The sequence below is a fragment of the Acipenser ruthenus genome, chromosome 4 (genome assembly GCF_902713425.1).
Source record: "Acipenser ruthenus chromosome 4, fAciRut3.2 maternal haplotype, whole genome shotgun sequence".
Classification (NCBI taxonomy): Eukaryota; Metazoa; Chordata; class Actinopteri; order Acipenseriformes; family Acipenseridae; genus Acipenser; species Acipenser ruthenus.
Window position 1 is genome coordinate 98,698,207 of NC_081192.1, and position 23,483 is coordinate 98,721,689.

General features: G+C 38.3%; 1 protein-coding gene across 5 annotated transcripts in view; it reads right to left on the reverse strand.

Moving 5' to 3' along the window:
* LOC117399981 (rho GTPase-activating protein 21-like) overlaps positions 1–23,483 on the reverse strand; it is a 98,203-nt gene that overhangs the window by 32,182 nt on the left and 42,538 nt on the right. For 3 of the 5 annotated variants that reach the window (XM_059023188.1, XM_059023184.1, XM_059023186.1), the window contains 5 exons: positions 23,049–23,234; positions 20,958–20,979; positions 6,848–6,940; positions 5,738–5,816; positions 1,687–1,741 (listed from right to left, as the gene is read on the reverse strand). In XM_059023188.1, coding sequence (XP_058879171.1) covers positions 1,687–1,741; positions 5,738–5,816; positions 6,848–6,940; positions 20,958–20,979; positions 23,049–23,234 — 435 coding nt within the window. The remainder of the gene's footprint in view (positions 1–1,686; positions 1,742–5,737; positions 5,817–6,847; positions 6,941–20,957; positions 20,980–23,048; positions 23,235–23,483) is intronic. The other 2 variants (XM_059023185.1, XM_059023187.1) reach the window with 1 other exon arrangement.

Genomic DNA, 23,483 nt, shown 5'->3' on the forward strand with positions numbered 1-23,483 from the left:
GCTGAACACTAGCAAATCTGAACTCCTAGTAGGATCTAAAACTCAACTTAAGAATCTAAAAATATAGCTGCCCTGAACCTCGGAAACTGTCTGTTGCTGCCTTCCCCCACAGTACGAAGTCTTGGTGTACTTCTTGACAGCAACCTATCCTTTGATGCCCACATCTCCTCCATGGTCAAATCTTCCTTCTACCATCTTCGAAACAGCTCCAAAGTCCATCCCTACCTTTCCCTCCCGGATGCGGAGATACTTTGTCATGCATTTGTCTCCTCTCGACTCGACTACTGCAACTCTCTATATGGTGGTCTCCCGGCACGCACCATAAACAGACTGCAGCTAGTTCAGAATGCCCCTGCCAGGATCCTTACCAGATGTAAAAAATGTGATCACACCACCCTCCGTCTTGCCCAGCTGCACTGGCTACCTGTAAAGTTCAGGATTACTTTCAAAATTCTCCTGCTTGCTAACAAGGCCCTTCATCACACAGGTCCCAAGTACCTCCTCATCCTGCTGACCCGCTATGTCCCTGCCCGCAAGCTGAGATCCTCCGACTCTGGCCTGCTTGTTCTCCCCAAGCAAAAGTGCACCACACTTGGAGAACGCTTGTTTAGCTTCATGGCTCCGACTCTTTGGAACTCTCTCCCAGCTTTGGTGCGTGATGCTCCCACCGTCACTCGCTTTAAATCAACTCTCAAGACCCACCTGTTCTCTCTTGCTTTCCATGCTCTTTAAGCCTGATATCTGCGATTAGCTGCTGTGTTGCTGCTACTATTTAATGTATTATGTTACTATCATGCATTATGCACTTTCCACTGTATTTAATGTATTACTCATTGTGTTTTTTAAACTATCATGTATTATGCATTTCTCTGTATTTGAAGTACTATAGATTTTCTTGTTGTTACTGCATCTTGTAAAGCGCTTTGTAAAAGGCGCTATAAAAAATAAAGATTGATTGATCATTAATAGTAATAAAAATATAATAATAATAATAATAATAATAATAATAATAATAATAATAATAATATCAAGATTTAATCCTTATTTTTTTATGTTTAAGTTAATAAGTTGTATGAAGGTTGTATATAAATTTTATGTGAAGTGATGTTATTTCGCTTTGTAGTCCCCCCACTAAAACAGCGGGATATTACTGTGCATTTCTTAATATAGCTAAAGCTAGAGATTATACATTCACCGTTGTGACTCGTGAGTTAGTTATGTAACTACTGTAGAGTGATAAACTGCTGTTCTGTTGAGTGTACGGGTAAACTGGGACAGCGTAGATAATAGCGACCCCTCACTTATAAATATAGCACTACACCCCAGGATTGCAAATGTTGGGAGTTACAAAAACAGAGATTCTTTCTACTGACTGGATGTGATCAAAACACATACATAGCAGACTACTTCGTTAAGTTCTAGAGAAAGAAATCAGTCCATTAATCAAATAAATATAAAAAGCCACATGTACAATGGACAATAAAATACTTTTGGCAGAGTCAACACTACATCCATTGCGTCAATCACTAAGAACACAAACCTGTATTACTCATTACCTGAACTATGTGGGTCACTTCTCTTACTGGATGGCCCTTGAAAGACTACAACCCACACAAACAACATGAGTCTCAGTCCCTTTGGTGACCAGGCAATTCATTCATATTATTCTAACAGAATATCACTTACCAGTTGTAGAATGTCTTCGTCTTTTGGCATGACACAGAGCTCAAGAACAGGGTCACTAAAATGAACAGCAGAAACGTCAGTACAGTCAATATAAAATTAGCAGACAACCTTAGAAAGGGGGGGGGGGATAAGATAAGTGGATAACATATGCAATCATCCCCACCAGTTTTCAAGCTTAATTTTACTGTAATTGTATATAATATTTCTTCCTTTTGCGTCTCATCTTGTACCAGTAAAAACAAAAGTGATCCGCTAATTTTGTAGAATAGAACTATACGTACTGTAAGTCGTACTAAAAAACTAAAATAAATTTCACCCGAACTGTACTGAAAGTAAAGCTCTGCATGCCATCACGCAAACATTCCACATTGCACTGCATGATCTAATAATCTCGCGCTTGAACAGGTGAAGCAGGAAGCAGGTTTCATCATGTCTTCTCTGAAGAAAAACTGAATGAAGCGTAAGACGATCCAGTCATTCTTTTCACCATCCACATCCTCTGTGACGGATATGTGTGATGATTCAGGTCGGATTCTGTTTACTTTATTTATTTATGCATTTATGTTTTCTTTCTTTTTTTTTTTCTTCTTTTCGTTATTTTAATTTTTACAAGTTTTCACATCACATGTAGTAAATATCAGGTTCCATACCGGTCCCTGAAATCCTGATAAGTGCTTGATTTAATTTCATAAAAATCTGATGCTATGGTAAATAGGCAAAAGAAAAGAAAAATCAAGGGGGGAAAAAAATGATATGTTATACTGCAGCAAAACACCCTACCCGGACGCAGCACAAAGGAATAGCCCTTAGAAAAAGTGTCCTGAGGGCATCAGATCATTATTAATGGTTAGGTATTAGGTTAGGGTTAGGTTTTAGAGCAGGGATTGCTTAAGGTTAGGGTTGGGTTAGGGTCAGGGTGGGTTGATTTCGTAGAATTGCCGAGCTCTGGAAGTGAAAGGTGGGAGTTCTTCGCAAATGCCCTCGAATCATCTGATGCCCTCAGGACACTTGAGGGGATATTCCTTTCCGCTGCTACCCAGACCTCCATAGTTTCAAACAAAGACTTCACCTTAGGTCACACCCTTATTGCCCAGAAGCACTTCCCCTCTAGGTCACTGTACTAGTGAAATTTATAAATTCCTTGTGTGTTGGAAATTGTACCAGTCAAATCCTACTAATACGTTTCATCTTTAATTGTCAGTTTAATTTTTGTGTACTAGTTTTATAACGTCAAAATGAAAAATATATGTGAACATGTTATTAATATTTGGCGTACATACATTTGGTTAGCCTTAGCCTGCTGTTTCGAGTGTGTAAAGCAGTCTTTCTTTACTGTACGTCTCCACTGTTGAAAGTTAAGTGCTTTCCCATTTGACACACAGACATACATGAATAACACTTACTTGATTTTATAATTAATTCTAAAACTGTTTGAAAACTTTTTCTACTTGCTAATCAGCTGTTGACATCAAAATGAAAAAAGAGCAGTCTAGGCCAGCCAAAGCAATGTTAAGACTGAGCCCAATCATTAAATTAAATACAGTCTAAGGGTGTGTTCACAAAAAAAATGTAAAGATTTTTAATTAATTTATACAGACCTATGATGCGCAATCTAAAAAATTAACAGTAAAACAATATTTGTTTCATTGTATAAAATTAAAACACTAGTACTTTTATAAAAAAAAAAAAATGGGTTAACATATTGTAGATGGCATTTAAAAATGATATATGTGGTAAAGTCATGCAACCACCCCCACCTCCCCAGGATTTATTTAATTTTTTGCATACCTGTATCTTTAAGCAACTTTAAACACTGCACTTAGGAAACGGTTGTAAATCTGAAATAACGGTTTTGTTAATAGCTACTTCAATCCTCAGTTAATGAATACATTTGACATGTACCTCGCATCTTGTGGTTGGTTTATTATGAGACTTTTGTTCTACATGTTGTAGGCTTGGCCAAAATATTACTGGGTAAATGTATTAATATAAAATACTCCACAACAAATGTATCAAAATACCAAATACAAACTACTTTGGATAAACTGTATTTTAAATTACAAAATACAACTGTATTTGGAAAATACAGTAACAGAATAAAAAACACCTTTAATAAAAGAAAGTAAGATTTACATAGGACAACCAGTCTAATTTGGTCAATAAATGAACTGAAAGTGAATAATGCATAGGTGTCAAAAACTGAGCCATGACACATTACATTAAAGATGGTGTTTTCTGCGCTTCAACTTTCTACTTTAACTTGCGATTTATTTATTTATTGTACATTTAGGCTCAGTAATAAACTACAATGATTATTTGTATATTTGCCTATGTCATGTTTAAAGCAGTTTATCTATGTTTAAGCATTTTCTTTTAGCATTTAACACGTTGCAAATTTATAACAAATAACATGATTTATGATAAAGGAGCAAAGAAAATACTTTTGATCATTAAAGCATTAGAACATTTAACTAATAGACTAATACTGCATTGTTTTCAATGCATTGGTACATGGATGGAATCTGTTTCATTAAAATCGGCATATGATGTCCTTTTAAATGTTGGTCTTGAAAAAGTCCTTAAGTCCTTGAATTTTTTTTTTACCATGGCCTTTATGAACCCTGAAATATTCATAAGATTTATTTTCTGTTTTTCAAATCAATAATGAACTGCATTTTATATCTGCCATTTATATTCACTTTCTCTTATTTGTATTGTTTGTTGTCTATTACATTGTAAAACTTAGGTGTGGTACAGAATTCACCTCAAATAAAGGTCAAGTTCATTGACTATCATTAGCTTAAAACATGCATTAAATTGGTCAGGAATAAATACATATTGCAATTTATTGACATGATTATTAATACCAGTCCTTCCCATCCACATTTTGATTTTTGCAATCATAATCAGCTCAATGTAAGAATCCACAAACAAAGCGAGCGGAACATTTAGGTTAAAAAAAGGTTTTAGACAGAGACAAAGTTTTCAGACAGATATACGCCCCTGAGCACAGAGTTCTTGTTGGCTCAGTAACAGTGGCATTTAAATAAACGATTTTGGTAAAACAGCAAGTACTTTTCCACTGTTTATTGTTTGATGATATACAACTCTTTTTAAAAGGAACATTTTGAAAGAAGTACTTGACATTCTGAAACAAGTGACAATCTCCAACTGCTCTTTATCGAAACTGCAGCTGTTTCCAAAACTTAGTGGGTGCAGCAATTGAACAGAAAAATAAATAAACCCACTACAGTACCTACTTCTTATTAAAACTAGGCAGCACCCCAGAATGAACTTTTAAAAAATCACTTTATTCCCTATTAGAAAAGCTTTACTGGGTATCACACCAACAAGACATCGGCTGCTGGCTCTCAAGACATACTGTCATTTAACAGGATGTGTCTCTGTATAAACCTATCAGCCTGAATATTGGGTACTAGTTTTTATAAAACCTAATATTACCATATACAAACAAACCATTCATTGGACACAGAATTAGGAATTCCCAATTTGACATCATGAGTAGTCTGCAGCAGGAAGAGAGATATGAATAACACTGCATAATAAAGACTTTCCACATTATCCATCAAGATACTATCCTGAAGTACCTAAATAAGGAACTGAAATTCAATTATAGTCATGGGTAATTAACTCATTGACCAAAACATGCAAATACCAGATATGGAGATGCATAACACACCTACACTTCCCATTTTGAGAACAAGGAAAGCTAGCAATCACTTTGCAAAGGAACTGTGTTAAATAAAAAAAAAAAAGACAGAAGCTCATTGGGAACAAGAAATCAGATAAAGTTGAAGGAGAAGGCACTAAAAGTCTGGACAGTTAGTATACCTAGTTATATAACTGCCAACACCCACATCCCTTACACACTATGCAAACAATTTCTGATTCACGCCACCTCGGTCTCTGAAGATGCCAGCTAGGTGCATGGTAAATGGATTGGATTAATCTACTAAAACTCTCATTTCATTTAATGCAGTAACATTAGTGTGTGCCAGAGAAACATGAAGTTAACATAATGCATGTTTACCTGTTTTGAATCAAGGCAATTACTTGGGAATATGTCTTTCCAATAATACTCTCTCCGTTCACTTTTACAATCCTGTCTCCTGCAAAGACATTCAAAACATATCACAAAGGGATTAAACACACAGAAACAAGGGAACATTCAAATACATTACCATCAGATCTTGTGCAATTTGATTTTAGCATTGAAAAGTTACGCCGCAGGTAAGAACTGTCAGAGTCATATCTTCTGATGTGACATTCCACTGCAGTGATGAGACTGAGCTACAACACTGAGTTTCAAGACACCCTTAAATGTGTCCATATTTTTTTTTTTTTTTTTTTAGATACAAGCTAAAAGTACTTTATCGGTCCACTAATACTGTATAGATCTTGTATCCCTCCATCACATTTTATGACGCTGCAGTAAACCTGTCAATTGTGACAGTCCTGAGGATAATGTTTCAAGTCTTGGTCATTATACAGTGAAATGTCAGCGTCATAATTGCTATAATTTGTTGGGCACTAACCCTCGGATACAGCTGCACTGTAGACGCATGTGTTATAATGAGACTCCTCATCGTAATGGAGTCAGGGTGGCACAGAGATAAATCGGTCGACTAGAGGATCATCACATAGCTACATTCTCAAAGCTATTTTCTATAAAACTTCATTAGCACATTGTTTTTCACAAAGGAGAAACGCACCCAATAAAGTTACCAAAACAGATAAGTAGTCTTAAATTATTTGTTTTATCTTTTTTTTTTTTTAATAATTGCATTTAGTTTTTTTTTTGTTTAGATAAAAAAGACTACTTGGGAGTACAGCTTTGAGAATCTAGCCCATAGCTTCTGTAACAGTACATTTGAAAATAGTATAAAATTGATTAAAGGCATGAGATGTCTTGCAGTCCAACTACAAGTACATTTTTAAAATTAAAAAAAATAAAATACTTGCATTATGACAGTTACACACAAGCACACGACACAAAAAGGACCCAACTCTTGAGACACAAGTTATTAAAATGTTTATCATGGCTGTTTAGTTCATACAGGCTTCCCTTTAACAATTGTATACATAGTGCACCTCTGATAAGTTTCCAATGTAGAAATGTGTGAGTCAGTTGTGTTCTTACCTGTGCAGAGCCCAGCCTCATGGGCAGGCCCTCCTTCCTTCACCTGCTTAACAAAGATTGTATCCATGGGCTCCAGCCTGTTGCGCTGTCTCCCTGCAGGACACAAAAAAAGACATGCGTGTTTATCTTGAGAAACCGACATTGCTGTAAAATGTACTGCAGTGCTCATAACAAGATGAAAAACTGGCCCAAGATACATTGAAGAAAGGTATGAGTATACTGTACTACATGAGCTTCCCCAGAAAGACCAAAGTCCAGTTGTGACCTGAACACTCTCTGCCACCGAGTCTTCTCAAACAGACTGACCTGAGCAGGATTCAGACCCTGGTGTGCACCGTGAAGTGCCTTCAAATAAATATAAACCCCCTTCATGACTTACTTAACTCATGAACTCAACGATACAGCATGTATTTTGATATTTGATATATTCAAAATGAATATTTATTCTGTACTGCAGTATAAAATATACTTACAGTACACAACACAATCTAACACAGAAGGGGAAATTGATAGTAAAATCACAAGCTTTCTGAAGCCGCTGTTAGCTAAACTGGTATCACTATTCATGAGCACTGTACTGTGTATACATAGTGGTGTAAGATAAGCCAATAACCCTTGTACTGTGTAAACTAGGGACAAGGCAAAGCCATAAAAAACAGCTACAGTACTGGATTTTAAATGTTGGGCACAACTTGGTTTCATACCATATTAAAATCCCAAACTGTACTAAAGTTTGCATACCAAAAAGTCCAACCCCCTCCACCAGTACACAAGCTACAATATAAAACTACTCAAATTAGAAATAGAACGTTTTATAAGAAATACCTTCAAGCCAAGATGGCTCACAGGTGCAGAATGCAGTTGAGAAATAACGCCACTTCAGTGCCCCTGCTAGGCAACAAGCAGTTCTGGAATGTTTTATCATGTGGTAGGTGAATCACTCTTCAAAAGACAAGGTAGAGGCAGCAATATAACTGGGGCTTAGAAGGGATTGACTAAACACTGGAACACAATAGAATGTATCAAGACAACTCCTTAGTAAAACTATTGCCTTCATTTATCTTAAATTCCAAATATAAAACCACACTGTGTAGAGGAACTAGGTAGGCTATGGCAGCAGGATGGGAGAGGCTGTGAAGGTCTGCTTTCAGAATCTCAGGATTCTTCTAGTGGAGGCAGAGGCTTGGCCCTCAACCCAGAAGTAATCATTACAATTCCATGCAATTAATCTAGTCTTAATGTAAGGCTGCCTCCCAGTCTTACACTGGATAAGGAAACCTTTTTTACAGTGATTAGAACAGCAGATACCCTCTCTGTACATGACAGTACAAAACCTTAATATTAAGCCCATGCCATTGTACAGCAGAGTAAGCATGTGTATCAAGCAAACAGAAACAGGTCCAAGTCAAGGTCTGCTTCTCCCAATAGGTGGCGCTGTTTGGCAGTATCACAGTGAATTTTATGTATGGACTGGACCAAATGTAATATCTTGGCAAGTTTAATCTCAAACGCGGAGAAGGAGAAGGCGGCATCAGTTCTCACATTAAATCTGCTGGGAAAAGAAGTAGATCGGCAAGCTCAGTGCCACAGAGAACAGTCTGAGGGCTGGAGAATGCAGGTTGTGGGAAGATATTTGGAAATAAGCCACATGTAACAAAAAAAAAAAAAAAGTGCTGCATCTTTTCTACAGTACTTTGTGTTCTTTCTTATACAATACATTAATTTTTGTAGTTCAACAGTATACTGTACTGTATCAAGGTAAAGTGAAATAACAGGTTATACTGTAGATACACTTTCATTATCAAGGTTTGCTTATTTGTACTATTGTATATTTGTCTCTACTGTGGGAAGCAAGATGTGTGTGAGTGTCCTCATTCTATGAGCAAGCAGGTTTCTTGCATTATCTATAAAATGAGCTCATGACTCATCTGATTTAGCTCAATGCAGCACCACATTCAGCCAAGTTTCAGTGTGGTTCTTGGGACAAAGCCACTAAAATCACCCATCTGTATTATAGAAGTGTATATATTTAATGCAACTGGTCTGCTATGAGCACTCTGCAATTAACATTTCACTTTTCAGCACCAGCTGAAGACCCAGCATTTTTGTGAATCAACTGGAGGGGCATGGCAACACACAGGCCATGTCAATATACTGTAGGATGCCATAAAAATACTGTCAGGTGTGGCTAGAATTACTGAATTGGTGTCATGTACTGTGCAGCACGGACATGACTAATCTCACATTACTTTAAAATTCTCCAGCGCAATGCGGTTTCAGAAAACTGTCACTCCAACTTGCTTAGTGTTTCTTTTTTTTTTTTTCTCAGAACAAAAGGAGAGTGATGGCAAAAAAATGAAAACATGTCTGATGGTCGTGGCGACAAGAAAGAGAACAGCAGGGCACAAAGGGCACCTGAGAATGCAGGTTGACAAGAAGCAATACAGACAAAGTCCATGTGGCTTATTCAAACTTTAAGAATTGACTGAGTGTAAAGGCACAACGCCCCCTCACACTTTATACAGATCTTCCCCTTTTGTCCAGCTCTGTTGGAACCCGGACTGTCAGACAATCTGGCAGTTTTAAAAAGGGCCACTGTACTTTAAGAAGTGCTTTGAACAGTGCCTCGGGGTTTAAGGCAAAGTAGTGGGTGGCAAGACACCAAAATCTGTTTGCAGTGCTGTTACAATACCTCAAAACATGAACGAAATCAGACGGAACTATAGAACAAGTGCCAGCAACACCTCTGCTTTAATTTAAACTGACTGGTTGCATTGCATTTGCTTATTTCTACTGCCCCATTACATCGTGTAATGTAATAGTAACAGGACACCGGATACCCTGGCGCTGGTAACTCGTTGTGCATCCAAAAGCTTTTAAATGAACTCAGGAGCGGTAACAGTCTAGACATTTAAAGAACATCCATTTACTTAAATTCCTTTTACTAGCAGGATGTGAATCTGATGATACTGTATGGTCCAACTGGAAGTTAAAACTCGCAATAATTGCGAAGCCTGTAGTCATAAAACCACCAGGACAGCATGCCTGTGTGATCATGTGTGGGCATTCAACAATGCCCAGGAATACAGACACAATAGTTGCATTAACTACAGAGCAGTACATCACAGCAATCTTTTCCATTTTTAGATGGGTCGTGAGCAAGTAGGTCATTCATTGGGCTTTATTGATGTTTACTAACATTGAGAGGATATAAAAAATAGATGCAGGATTCCATATTTCCAGCACCACATGTGCTCATACAGTAGATCAGTAGTATTATACACCCTCTGTTGGTGATATCCCACAATTACTGTTTTCACCATCCTTTTTATTGAGCAACTGGTGATTTTGCTAAACATTCTGAAGTAATCAATTTCAGTTTTAGTACCAGCAATGTGATAATTTTATAAGGAGAATCTTAATCGATTATGAGAGAAAGTTATCTTTATATAAAAGAATCAGGTATAAAATATGTAACGATTTACTGTAGTGCTGTTATCTGCAGACCGCACTACCAACAGTCAGGATTATCATAACACTAAGAATGCACTGAATACATTGCTGTATGTATTGTAGTCCAAGGATAAAACAGAGATGCTGTGCAGAGTCTAGAAACCGCAACAGTGCCAGCTTACTGATGTCCAGCACTTCGAGGACAGAGTTAAAAAACAATTACATTGCAATGGCTCTCTGCAAAGCTGTTCAAAGACCAACGATGCATAGATCAGGCAAGCAGTAACTTTTAATAAAATTACTAGAATGGCCTTAATCTTTGCTTACACTACCAGATACAGCAGCAGCTCTCCTCTGTACAGACAGAGACACCAATGTGTGACCTACATCATGTGCACCACGGGACCAGAGTCTGATTGGGCCCTGCGGAGGAAAAGCGGTGATTGGATCTGCAAATCTCCTGCACTCACAGTTAAATGTAGGTCTGGCCTGCTTGTTATCCCAAAGCAAAAGTGCACCACACTTGGAGAACGCTGATTTAGCTTTATGTCTCCGACTCTCTGGACCTCTCTCCTAGGCTTGGTGCGTGATGCTCCCACCATCGCTCGCTTTCAGTCAACTCTCAAGACCCACTTGTTCTCTCTTGCTTTCCATGCTTTTTAAGCCTGATACCTGTTATTAGCTGCTGTGTCTTTGCTATTTCTAGGCACTATATAAAATAGATAGATTGATTGATTGATTGATTGATTGATTGATTGATTGATTGAATGATTGATAATGAACCCTGTGGCTTGGTGTCCAAATAATGTCACAACAATAATAAAAACAATTAGATTTTGTACTAAACTGAATAGTGTAGCACTTCTATTACACAGTCTGTGTATTGATAGGGGGCAATAAATATACTATTTAAAAAAAAAAATTCTAACTTAAGGCTTGTTATTTGGAAATAAAACAGATACACTGCTGGGAAGAACTAACCAGACTATTCCTGAATTTGATTCATAAATATGAAATCATTAATATTCACTGGTGACACACATGTTTTAAAAATGTAACTGCATTTGCAAAGTCTTTTTTTTTTTTTACTATTTACAGACGTGCTCAAATTTGTTGGTACCCCTCCACAAAAAACGAAGAATGCACAATTTTCTCTGAAATAACTTGAAACTGACAAAAGTAATTGGCATCCACCATTGTTTATTCCATATTTAATAGAAATCAGACTTTGCTTTTGATTTTTTATTCAACATAATATTGTAAATAATAAAACAAATGAAAATGGCATGGACAAAAATGATGGGACCGCTAACCTAATATTTTGTTGCACAACCTTTAGAGGCAATCACTGCAATCAAATGTTTTCTGTAGCTCTCAATGAGACTTCTGCACCTGTTAACAGGTAGTTTGGCCCACTCTTCCTGAGCAAACTGCTCCAGCTGTCTCAGGTTTGATGGGTGCCTTCTCCAGACTGCAAGTTTCAGCTCTTTCCCATAGATGTTCGATAGGATTCAGATCAGGACTCATAGAAGGCCACTTCAGAATAGTCCAATGTTTTGTTCTTATCCATTCTTGGGTGCTTTTAGCTGTGTGTTTTGGGTCATTATCCTGTTGGAGGACCCATGACCTGCGACTGAGACAGAGCTTTCTGACACTGGGCAGTACGTTTCGCTCCAGAATGCCTTGATAGTCTTGAGATTTCATTGTGCCCTGCACAGATTCAAGGCACCCTGTGCCAGGCGCAGCAAAGCAGCCCCAAAACATAACCGAGCCTCCTCCATGTTTCACTGTAGGTATGGTGTTTTTTTCTTTGAAAGCTTCATTTTTTCGTCTGTGAACATAGAGCTGATGTGACTTGCCAAAAAGCTCCAGTTTTGACTCATCTGTCCAAAGGACATTCTCCCAGAAGGATTGTGGCTTGTCAATATGCATTTTAGCACATTCCAGTCTGGCTTTTTTATGTTTTTCTGTCAAAAGTGGAGTCCTCCTGGGTCTTCTTCCATGGAGCCCACTTTCGCTCAAAAAGCGACGGATGGTGCGATCAGAAACTGACGTACCTTCACCTTGGAGTTCAGCTTGTATCTCTTTGGCAGTTATCCTTGGTTCTTTTTCTACCATTCGCACTATCCTTCTGTTCAATCTGGGGTCGATTTTCCTCTTGCGGCCGCGCCCAGGGAGGTTGGCTACAGTTCCATGGACCTTAAACTTCTTAATAATATTTGCAACTGTTGTCACAGGAACATCAAGCTGCTTGCAGATGGTCTTGTAGCCTTTACCTTTACCATGCTTGTCTACTTTCTTTCTGATCTCCTCAGACAACTCTCTCCTTTGCTTTCTCTGGTCCATGTTCAGTGTGGTGCACACAATGATACCAAACAGCACAGTGACTACTTTTCTCCATTTAAATAGGCTGAACGACTGATTACAAGATTGGGGACATGTGTGATACTAATTAAAGAAACTAATTAGTTTGAAATATTACTATAACCCAGTTATTTATTATCTTTTCTAAGGGGTACCAACAAATGTGTCCAGGCCATTTTAGAATATCTGTGTAGAATAAGCAATAATTCATCTCTTTTCACAGCTTCTTTGCTTTATTCTATGACATACCAAAGGCATGCAAGTATACATGATAAAATAGCTTTTAATTTCATCACTTTTCAGGAGGAATGAAGCATTATTTCAATGAACTGTAAGGGTACCAACAAATTTGAGCACGTCTGTAAATAGTTTGTAAGTATTGTAGCAAGGCTGACATCTTTACAGTAAAAGTATAAAAGGTGTCAGTTTAGTTTACTACTTACAACTAACATTAAGCCGCTGAAGAGACGGATTACTTATATTGATTTGTTTCTGTATTGTCAAATTCATGTTTCATGGTCAGTCAGATGATCTGCTTCATTGTGTACTGGTGAAAGTAAAAATGGATTATTAGATGTGCTTTTTCAAATACTTTGCACTCCACCACAGAAGCAATGCCAATAACTACCTTAAAAGACCCAGCTTTGGATTCACCTTACAGTAAGTGGTTTTACTTTTTTTTTTTTTTTTTGGAAATGCAGCAGCTACACCAGATACCATGGGCATTTCAAATCTCCATCACAGAGACTGCTTGTGCTGCTACCAAAAAACAGCAACAGGCATTTTCAGGATCAGCTGCAACCTACATGACATTTGAATTCTTAAGGATGGATTCTGACCTCTCCACAATTACAACCAACATAAAAAACGTACCAGTATGTCAGTTAATTCCACACACTACTAAACATTACAAGACTCGATACCTATATAAGATAGGTCACCACAACCTTCATCTGCAATATGCCTAGTCTTCAACAGCTCAGCCGACCGGGTGTCAGCAAGTGTACGAGTAGCCAAGTTTTGTAACAGCCAGAGAAGAGAAGATGTCACAGAAAATAAACTGATATGTGTATTCTGCCACTGTATCTAGATTATGATTTTTATATGATTCGTAATGCTTAATTATCTTCTGCTTCCGTGGTTAATCGGTTGTGTTAGCAGACAAAATGTTGTTTCAAAGTTTACAAAATCACCCCACTTCAGAAATAGAGACTGCACAAGAGTAGCTTACGACAGCAGTGACGTAATCCTCACAACAATACCGATTCCCAACAATGAACCACAATTTGCAAAGATAATACAGTAAATTCTTGTTAATACTAACTTCGATTAGACACATTTCTTGGTAATACAAATGTTCTACAGATTTAGTAGTCACTTATTAATAAAACAAAAAATCAATCTAGTCTAAAAGCATAGTGTAAAGGATATTAGGAAATGTATTAAATTGCATCCAGATTAGTGCTTCAGTCTGCACTGCATTAGTGCTGTTTTGGGACTACAGAGCCTATGATGCACTTCGAGTTGCCATAGTGCTGACGCATCATATCCTTGATTGATTGTGTTGAAAGCGGTGAATAATGCACCACCAAACAGAAAAAGAAAGATATTGCTGCAGATTCCAACATGACCGAAAACACTTAACCTTTCTGAAAAAAACAGGATACAATAATACAGGCCTACGAACAGCAAAACTGTGGATGCAAGTCGTCTGCTTTCCAGTTTGCACAATACCTGATGCTGAGGACACCTTGGGTGGTTTAAAAATGCCCTTGATCAGAATGGGACAGATTGCAAGTGCTGTTCATTTGCAATGTATACTTTTTAAAAGTTCACTTCCAAATGCATTTTCAATAAAATGCAAAGTACTTTTAAATGTATAATACTTCTCATTGTTCTGTAATTGAAATTTGATTTCAGTGTTACTGTAACAAACTGGTCAGCATGCATTTAGCTTAAGACTCCCGATAATACAATTTTTTATTTTTTTTTGCTGGTCCCTTGAAATTCTTACAGTATTAACGAGAATTGACTGTAGTTATTATCTCTTTTTAACCACTAGGGGACAGTAGTTTGTAACATGTCAGGACTGAACTGGTATTCAGCTGCTTACCAGCTGTTATTTTATTTTAAGACAATGCTAGGAACATACCCACAGTATTTAAAGTTATTTTCCCAGTACAAAGATTGTATGGGGAAAAATAATTGTAAGCCTTTGAACAAAAAAACAAAATGGAATCTTTTGGAATTGAAACCTAAATACTGTACCGACCTTTAACAACCACTACACTGTACCCCATCCCCTCCACACAAAAAAAGGATGATCTTATCTTTTCTTTCACATAGTTTTGGTTACTTGTTGATAACATTCATTTTCTGTGTTCGTTTTTGGTGCTCCAGTTAAATTCAAATTGCCCAGTCATAAATGGATTGTTTCAGCGTCAGGGAGAGAATGAAAAGCACACACACTGCACTATTTCCTGGTGACTCAGCATACCTTTCTAATGCTTTAAAGCCCTTCTCCAAAAGCACCCTGGCGAGACACAGCCCCTGTAATCTTGTAACTGGGTGGCAGCTTTTGTGAAAACTATTTTTGGTTTCACAATTATTCAAATATACACACGTACAGTACATTATAATGAAAAAAATGTGACCAATGCCAGCAATAGAGACTTTCTACAGCAGGTACAGCACAGGACGATTCCCCTCAATTAAACAAGTGCAGGTCTGTCCCCTATCTAGTGCTTCACTGTATGTGTGTGTTTTTTTTTCTTTGTTTCTCTCTGTTGACCACTAGGGGCTCCTTTGAACAAATAGCTTTCCTCTTGAAAGGGCAGAGAGAATAAATACCTTTTTATACCAGAACCCTGTACTGTAGCTATAGGCATGCTCCAAGCTAACACTGCAACCCATTTTTCTCTGGCAATAGTGCTGTAGGCATGTACTGCAACAGGCTAACCCAGGAAAGGGGATGGAAACACTTTTTTTTTTTTTTTTTTTTTTTTATTTTACAGATTAGTCTGGAACAAACAAAGCTCTGTTCTTTAGAGGACACAACCCTATCTTGAAACATGGTTCAAGTTCAGATTACTGCTTTTAAATGAGCCACACATTTGTAAACTGCTAGTTGGCCAATAGGAATGCAGGTGTTTAAATATTGAAGGCAGTTTGATACTTTTAAAATGAACCACTGTAGAGTAAAATGTTAATTGGTTCAAAAGGAACGACACATTAAACTGTATGAACTGCTGTTTCACTTTAGAGGGGCCTGGTTTTACTTTATGGCTGTTAGAATCTCAATCAACTACAATATAAACGCAGATCTTTTGATGCCAGTCTTTCTGATATGTCTTAAGCCTAAGTAGGGGACATTGTAGGGATTGATGCAAGTCAGAAATTCAGTGCTGAGAAGATGCGAGACCCACTAATGCATTGAGAGCACTTACCATGCAAGTCACTAATGCATTGAGAGCACTTACCATGCAAGTCACTAATGCAGTTTTGTGGTTTCAGGCAAACTGTGTGGGTTGTGATGTCACCTGCATCCTTCTAATATTGTATTGATTTACTTCCACACAGTACAAGACAGCTCCTATTCTAAATTTAAATTATAAATGCTCCGTTAACATTTACAGAATATTTACTGAAAGTAAAATGCTGTATTAAAACATGTCGATTTTTCAATTGCAGGAGTACAGTTGTACAAAATATGCCCTTTATACTGTACACATGCATCCATGTTATGAAATCCAAAAGCTGCAGACCCCCCTGGTTCAAGGGTTATGTGAACGTTCAAAATCACCTGCAGAACTAGACTGTACCAACATGACCCTAAAACGAGGGCTTCACTTGCTTTGTCCACTTATACCCGTCTCCATTCAGTGAAACAATAAAAGCTTTCACAAAAAGACATGTCTGTCTTAAGCCCAAGACAGACAGGCGAGGCGCGGCGCGGCACCACTGGGCATTTTCACGATGCGGTACCACTAGTCTGCACCCGGACACACAGGAGCGGTATGCACTACACGGTACTGTAGTTGTCAGTACCACACCATACTCTAATATAATTTACATATATGACAAAAAGTTTTAAAATCACCTAGCAGAGTATTAGTATGCAGACAATATTTATTCTATAGTGTGATGCAACACTTTAGGCCATAGCTGCAATTACCCCCATATAATCTACTAACACTGGTTTGTTTTTCAACATTGTTTTTCTGTTATCTATATGCAGGTGTATGAAAGGAGCGGTCTGAGTTTAGCAAAGAAACACAATACATTCCTGACAGCAAGTAGCCTACTACTAGTGTTAGAAAATACATCCTTTTACAGCCCGTTATTTAGTAAAAATAGTAGTGAACTACAGAAATAATAAAAAAGGCAGGAAGGATGGTTATCAGGGGCGATGTATAAAATATTGACTTGCCTGTCCTTTTTGAAATGTGGGAGTGATCAAACACTTCAGAGTGCTTGGACACCTTCGTAGACAAGAGGTTCATTCATGATTTTTCCTGGCAAGCATGTGTTGTCAGCACTTGGCTGTGATTGGTTAATCCACCGACGGTACAGCGCGGCAGCCAGAAGAAATCGCTCTGGATTTGATTTGAGCGGTACCGCTCAGCGTCGCCAGGGGACTAGCTGTATCGTGCCGCGCTGATCTGTCCAACACCATATGAAAGCAATGGCAGTGATACAGGCAACAAAATGCCTCGCTTGCCGCGCCTGTGACCCGAGCTTTAGGATTCCCAGGGGACCAATCGGAGCCATTTCCCTTGAAGCTCAGTGGAGTGTTCTTATCTAGGACAGGCAAACTGTTACTGTATTACTGTTAAACAGAGATCAGCTAGGCTGTATAATATATAGTAAGAAAAAACAGCTTGTTTCACAGATCCACTAATATTGGATTACTGGTTAATGTCAGTTTAGGTACGGTAGTCCACAATTATTGCCAACTAGGGTACTGAAACCAGCCCCTAATCATGAATGAAAACTTTTCACATCATATGTGTCATTAAGGAACCATTTGGTGAACTTTGGTATACAATACAGTGTAGCTCAAGGAAGTATCCCAATTCTTTATTCACAACAAGCTGTTTCACCCCTAGTACAGGACAGAGACACAGATATTCTTATTTACCCAAACGTCATTCTTCAGCTTTCTTTGCATACTGTAATGACTGGGGAAGGATGACACTGAATCCAGTTTTTTAAAAAAATAGACAGAAAGCAGTCCCAGAGTGTAAAATGTTCTTGGCTCAAGCTAGCCTCAGCAACATACTTCTGGCTGCCCTTTCCACTTCCACAGCTGGGCAGTTCTGTGTGGGCTGGGACATGTTCATGTTGTTTTGAGTTTAATAATGTTATTCTGCGAGTCTGGGCACAGTCCCGTTTTCTTTCTTATGCAGGCATTATGCAACAGGCATAATTCCTTTCCTTATTTTCCAGAAAGTGCATTATTTCAGTAAAATGTCCCTGGTAGCACAAGAAAGGGATGTTTAGGTTTTCATATTTACTTTGATACTGCATGTGTGGAGAACTCTGTACTGCTGCTGCCCCGGGGTCTGTAGGATAAGGAGGTGATCCCAGCTCAATACCGTTTTTCCATGTGGGTGGCCAGGTACCCCCGTGCCCCTTAGTCTTTTGAACCAACACCAAGAAGGTATAACTGGCTACAGGCATGCTTGTGCTTGAGTTCAAGCCACAGTTGGGTACAGTAAGGGTGTGTTTTTAGATTTTGCCTTTACAGACAAAATATATTTTCAATGTACAGTAAAGTAAAACATGAAATGCATTAATCATGCGTTTTACAAGTATACTGCTGGGATGGAAGTTGATTGTACCACAGACACATGGAATGGATTTCTGTTGCTTGCTCTGTATTCCCTGCTCGGGTTGAACACATGTAAAGTTCTTTCCAAATCCAGGAACAAATGATGCTGACAAAAACTACTTGTGATCCCTACAATAAGAAACATCCGGCAAGCAATCATATAAAAAACTAAGCTTTTGTCTCTGATCAAAAGAGTAGTTTATAACCACTTTGGGAACCCACAAAAAAATGCTCCCTTCCTCTCACCAGTGTATTGTTTACCAAGTTTAAATCAACAAGCATGAATAACTGTGTTGCATTTTTTACAGCGGAGAAATGAACTGCACTGATGGTCTGCTCCACTTAGTTTTTGGAAACAAAGACCACTTAAAGGACCAGCTGTTGCGAAGACAACTCAATGAAACGCCTCTAATGTCGAAGTTAAAAAACCAAAGCAGTAATAACTCATTCCCATTTGGCATCAATGCAGATATCTACTGTACAGATGAATTCTGCAAAAGAAAACAATTGAAGGTTTACATTTGAAGAAATCCAAATATAAATAAATAAATAAATAAATAAATAAAGAAAGAAATAAATAAATAAATAAATAAATAAATAGTACTTTAGCTAAACAAAAACAGTTTCACAGCAGGCTCCAAAACTTCAAAAGGAAGCGATGAATTCTTGCTTAGGTTTTTTTTTTTTTTTTTAAACTTTGAAATAAAATCAAATTTAAAAAAGCCCAAGCCTCTTTGCCTTGCCAGGCTTTCTCTGCACAGACCATGAAAAGACCAGAATTCACTGTACACAGCATACACTACGGATATATCCCTTAGACAGCAGTGTTTGGAACTGAAGGTGCTAGATGGCAACTAATTCCCCAAAAAGGGACTACATATAAATACTTTAGTAAATTAAAAGCAAATAAAAGGAAAATGAATATGAATCTGAATGTGTGCAGAGATAGAGAGATAGACAGAGATAGATAGAGATAGATAGAGATAGTACACCACCACAGTAGCTTTAAGCCTCCTTCTGATATAACCTACAGCAACCACATGTCAACACTGAGTTGCAGGTCCTTTAATTTTAACTCATGGTCACTGGCTATTGTAAATATACAGTATTACCAGAAAAGTCAACTGTTAGCAATAAAAAAAAACATGTGTCAAAGCAACACAGAGCGTGGTGCTGTAGGGTAGCGCATTGCATTGCAGTGTGCAAGGACAGAACACCACCGAATGTACAGTAGGTCCTACACGGCATGTAATATACTATACAGTGCAAGACCACGTCAAACCAGTACTCCCTGCCATTGCTACTATACGTCCAGTTACTAGAAACAAAACATTATGCATTTTTGCTGCCAAGCTACAATGAATACCAATGTGTCGGATGTTATAGGAAGCAGGAAACCCCACAGCAGTTAGCCAAGAAAAGATTACCAAGCTATCAAGTACCACATACCTGCCGAACTCACCACTACCAGAAGGCACAATATTTTAGAAACAAAAGAAAAACTTCTTCATCCTAGCAAATATTTGGTAGTTTGACACAAAAAAGCAGGACATACAAGTACTCTTAAGCCGCAATGCATGTGCAATGTGAAATAAAAAAAATGCTTCAGTTGTTGTACCAATGAGGATGTGTCATTAACAGTACAGTTATAAGTAAAACTGCTAATTTTATTACAAGATAATGAACATTTCTACTGTTAACTACTATGTTTTTTAAATAACTTAATGTGCAGCTCAGTCACCCAGTCTTTTTGCCGCTCACGAGAAACAAGACTAGGGTACACTGTACATTTAACTTAATAAATATTTACTACACTTGCAGTGTCTACAGCCTCTGCACTGCGGTGCTCGGAGCCCCAGACCTGGCATCAACATGATCAAGACAGCAGCTTCTGCACAGCCCAGATCTCTGTCCAGTTAGCATGAAGGATGGGGGGAGGGAGAGGGAATCGAGCCCTGATCTCTGTCCAGTTAGCATGAAGGATGGGGGTGGAGGGAGAGGGAATCGAGAATCGAGCCCCGATCTCTGTCCAGTTAGCATGAAGGATGGGGGGGGGGGGGGGGGAGGGAGAGGGAATCGAGAATCGAGCCCCGATCTCTGTCCAGTTAGCATGAAGGATGGGGGGGGGGGGGGGGGGGGGGGGGGAGAGGGAATCGAGAATCGAGCCCTGATCTCTGTCCAGTTAGCATGAAGGATTGGGGGGGGGGGGGGGGGGGAGATAATGGGGAGGACCAAGACCCTTGGATTGTCTGGCTAAGCCTGCGCGTGTCCTCCTCTTACAGCAGGCCTCACCAGCACAGTACAGACACGCGGTGTGCACACTTACAGTGCATTCGGACACCCTTACCCAACACACTCTCCAGTGAGGGTTTATCATAAAAACAAGAACTAGTAATAATCCTTAAAGTGCAAAAACAGTTAATGCAGATAATGAATTTGTTTTATTGTAAATGATCTTACCTCTGTTGCCATTCTCTTCGTCCTGTAAACAAGCAAAAGAAAAAGATGACTTTCTGAAATGAGTAACGTGACACTTGCAATACAGGCTTTATAATACTGCAGCTCTGGAATCAGACATTTTCAATAGTTCCAGTCCGTTTCTGAAACCGCACCCAAGTAGAGGCAGGCATCTGCTGATTTGGATTGCTTGCTCTGGGACATGACTTAATGTAGTTCAGGACAGTCAGTGATGCCAAGTAATTAAATCTGAATTCTGTCAGATGAAACATACTGATTGGTTCCCTTTCATGCATAAGTACAGTGAAAATAAGTAATCAAAATGAGTTTATAACCAAGGACATTAAAAAAAAAAACAAAAAAAAACACAATCTCAAGACAACACCGATTATGTTGAAAATTACATAAAATCGCAGGAATACAGTACACACATCAGGCAGAAACAGAAAGTAATGCTTTTGCTGTAAACCCTACAGCCTGATCAGTAATACTTACACACAGCACCAATTGTTTACAATCTGTGCTTCCACTGAAGAACAAAATTGAATGCAAAACACTGTACTGCACCATGGAATTACATAAATGCCAAAAAATGTTCTTTATCCAGTGTCCGCCCATTGGCTGGAAGTATGCTTAAGAACACTGGCAAGATGTTTTCAGTGTTGTGAATCAAAAAGACAAAATAAGAAATTACCTAAAAAGTATTTCTCTTAACTTTCATTTTTTAATAAAAGCAGGCAATTCTAGTATGTTATCTGGTGTTGGTTGAAGCAAGCCTGCAAATTCCAGAAATATAAATGGATTAAGTTTTATAGAAAAGGGCCATGCTTGTAATGTCCTACAGTACGTAGTCTATGTCACTGCAGTGGAATGCGGACTTCATATATAAACACAGCTGCTTAAAATGTTGGAGAAAAAATAAAAAAAAGTTCAGAGATTGAAATGGCTTGCAAGGCTACATGTAAATATTGGAAACTAATATTTTCATCCACTGAAACAGTTTTGATTCTGGATTCTGAACTTGTATTGGTTATGGACCAAGAACCTTGATGTCTCGATCAGTGTTAAAACATTTAATCAAAATCAACATTTACTGCAAGCTATTTCTAATACAGGGTTTGAATACCATTTGTACCACTGTGGAAGATCCTGCTGAAGTAATGTGTTACCCAGTTATTCTGTTTATTAATAAAACAAACATATTTTCTTCTAAAACATAGATGCTGATTCAGCCAGTTGAACTTGACCAACGACTGTACATAAATTGCATTATAACGCTGACACACAAACCAATGGCTGTGATGTCATGTATTTACTTATTCAAAACAGCTTGGCTGTTAATAGTTGTCTTCTTGATAAACATGTTTGCATGTTACAAGTACTCTTTTCTCTTGTAGCATTAAAGTGGAGAATGGCCTTCATATACATAAATGACACAAATAATGAAAATGGGTTAATACTGTACCTGAACATTTGGCTTCTGCCACAAAACTATACATACTCCATTTAATCCTTAATGAATAAAATTAAAATTGGTAACACAAGTATTATTACTGATACAAATCAGCATATGCCCAGGTAATTAAAATGTATTGCATTGGACCTTATCCTACGGAAATGACTAGAGTACATTCCACTTTGTGGGTATAAATCACCGACTCATTATCTGTGCATTATCTGTACAGGGATAACCCTTACATTTCCTAAAAGATTTATTTTTTGTTGCACATTTTTACTTTCAAAGCAAAATACTGTTTATATACTAAACATTTCAAAACCTGAGTTGAAGGGACAGAGTTACTGTTTTGACAATGTGAATAATGAAGATGCAGTAAGATTTCGTTTTGCAGATTGATTCTCAACATTTAGTACTATTAAGCAACTTTCATTCGACTGACCAACTTATTTGTTCGAGCTTCCGAATCCAAAAAAACGAAGTAAAATATGTGTTCGCTGAAATTATTGTACTAAATATATATGTTTTTGCTCGAAAGAGCCAACGTCGCCCCCCCCACACCCCGTCGCCCCCCCAGTGTGTAACAATAGGGCCTTTCTTGTGTTATTTCCAGCACAGTTGCTGTGTGCTCTGGTTACCTTGCTCACCTTCAGAGAGGAGCTGACAGCGGACTCTGGAGGGTAGACGATGAAGTGGCGTAGGGTGAAGCCGAAGCCCTGGGAGGTTCTGCGCAGCTGGATGGTCTTGGGCCCCGGCCACGAGAACAGCTCTTCCTCGCCCGGCGAAGCCCCCTCACTCTGCTCACACACATCCTTCTGCTTTGTCTGAAAAACGAGAAAAGCAAAGGCGTTTGTTACTTCGATAGCAAAAAATAAAAAATAAAATAAAATCCTGACTGCTACGCTTCCTGACGATTGGATAGACCTGGATTTGTAATTGCATTGAGACATAACCGAGCATCAGTCAAAACATGCATTTGATTTCGTCGGAAAACAAGTTTAATTGTTTGGCAGAATAAAATGTACTTTATACTGTGAATATTTATACTCACCTGAGGCTCATTTTAGCCTTCA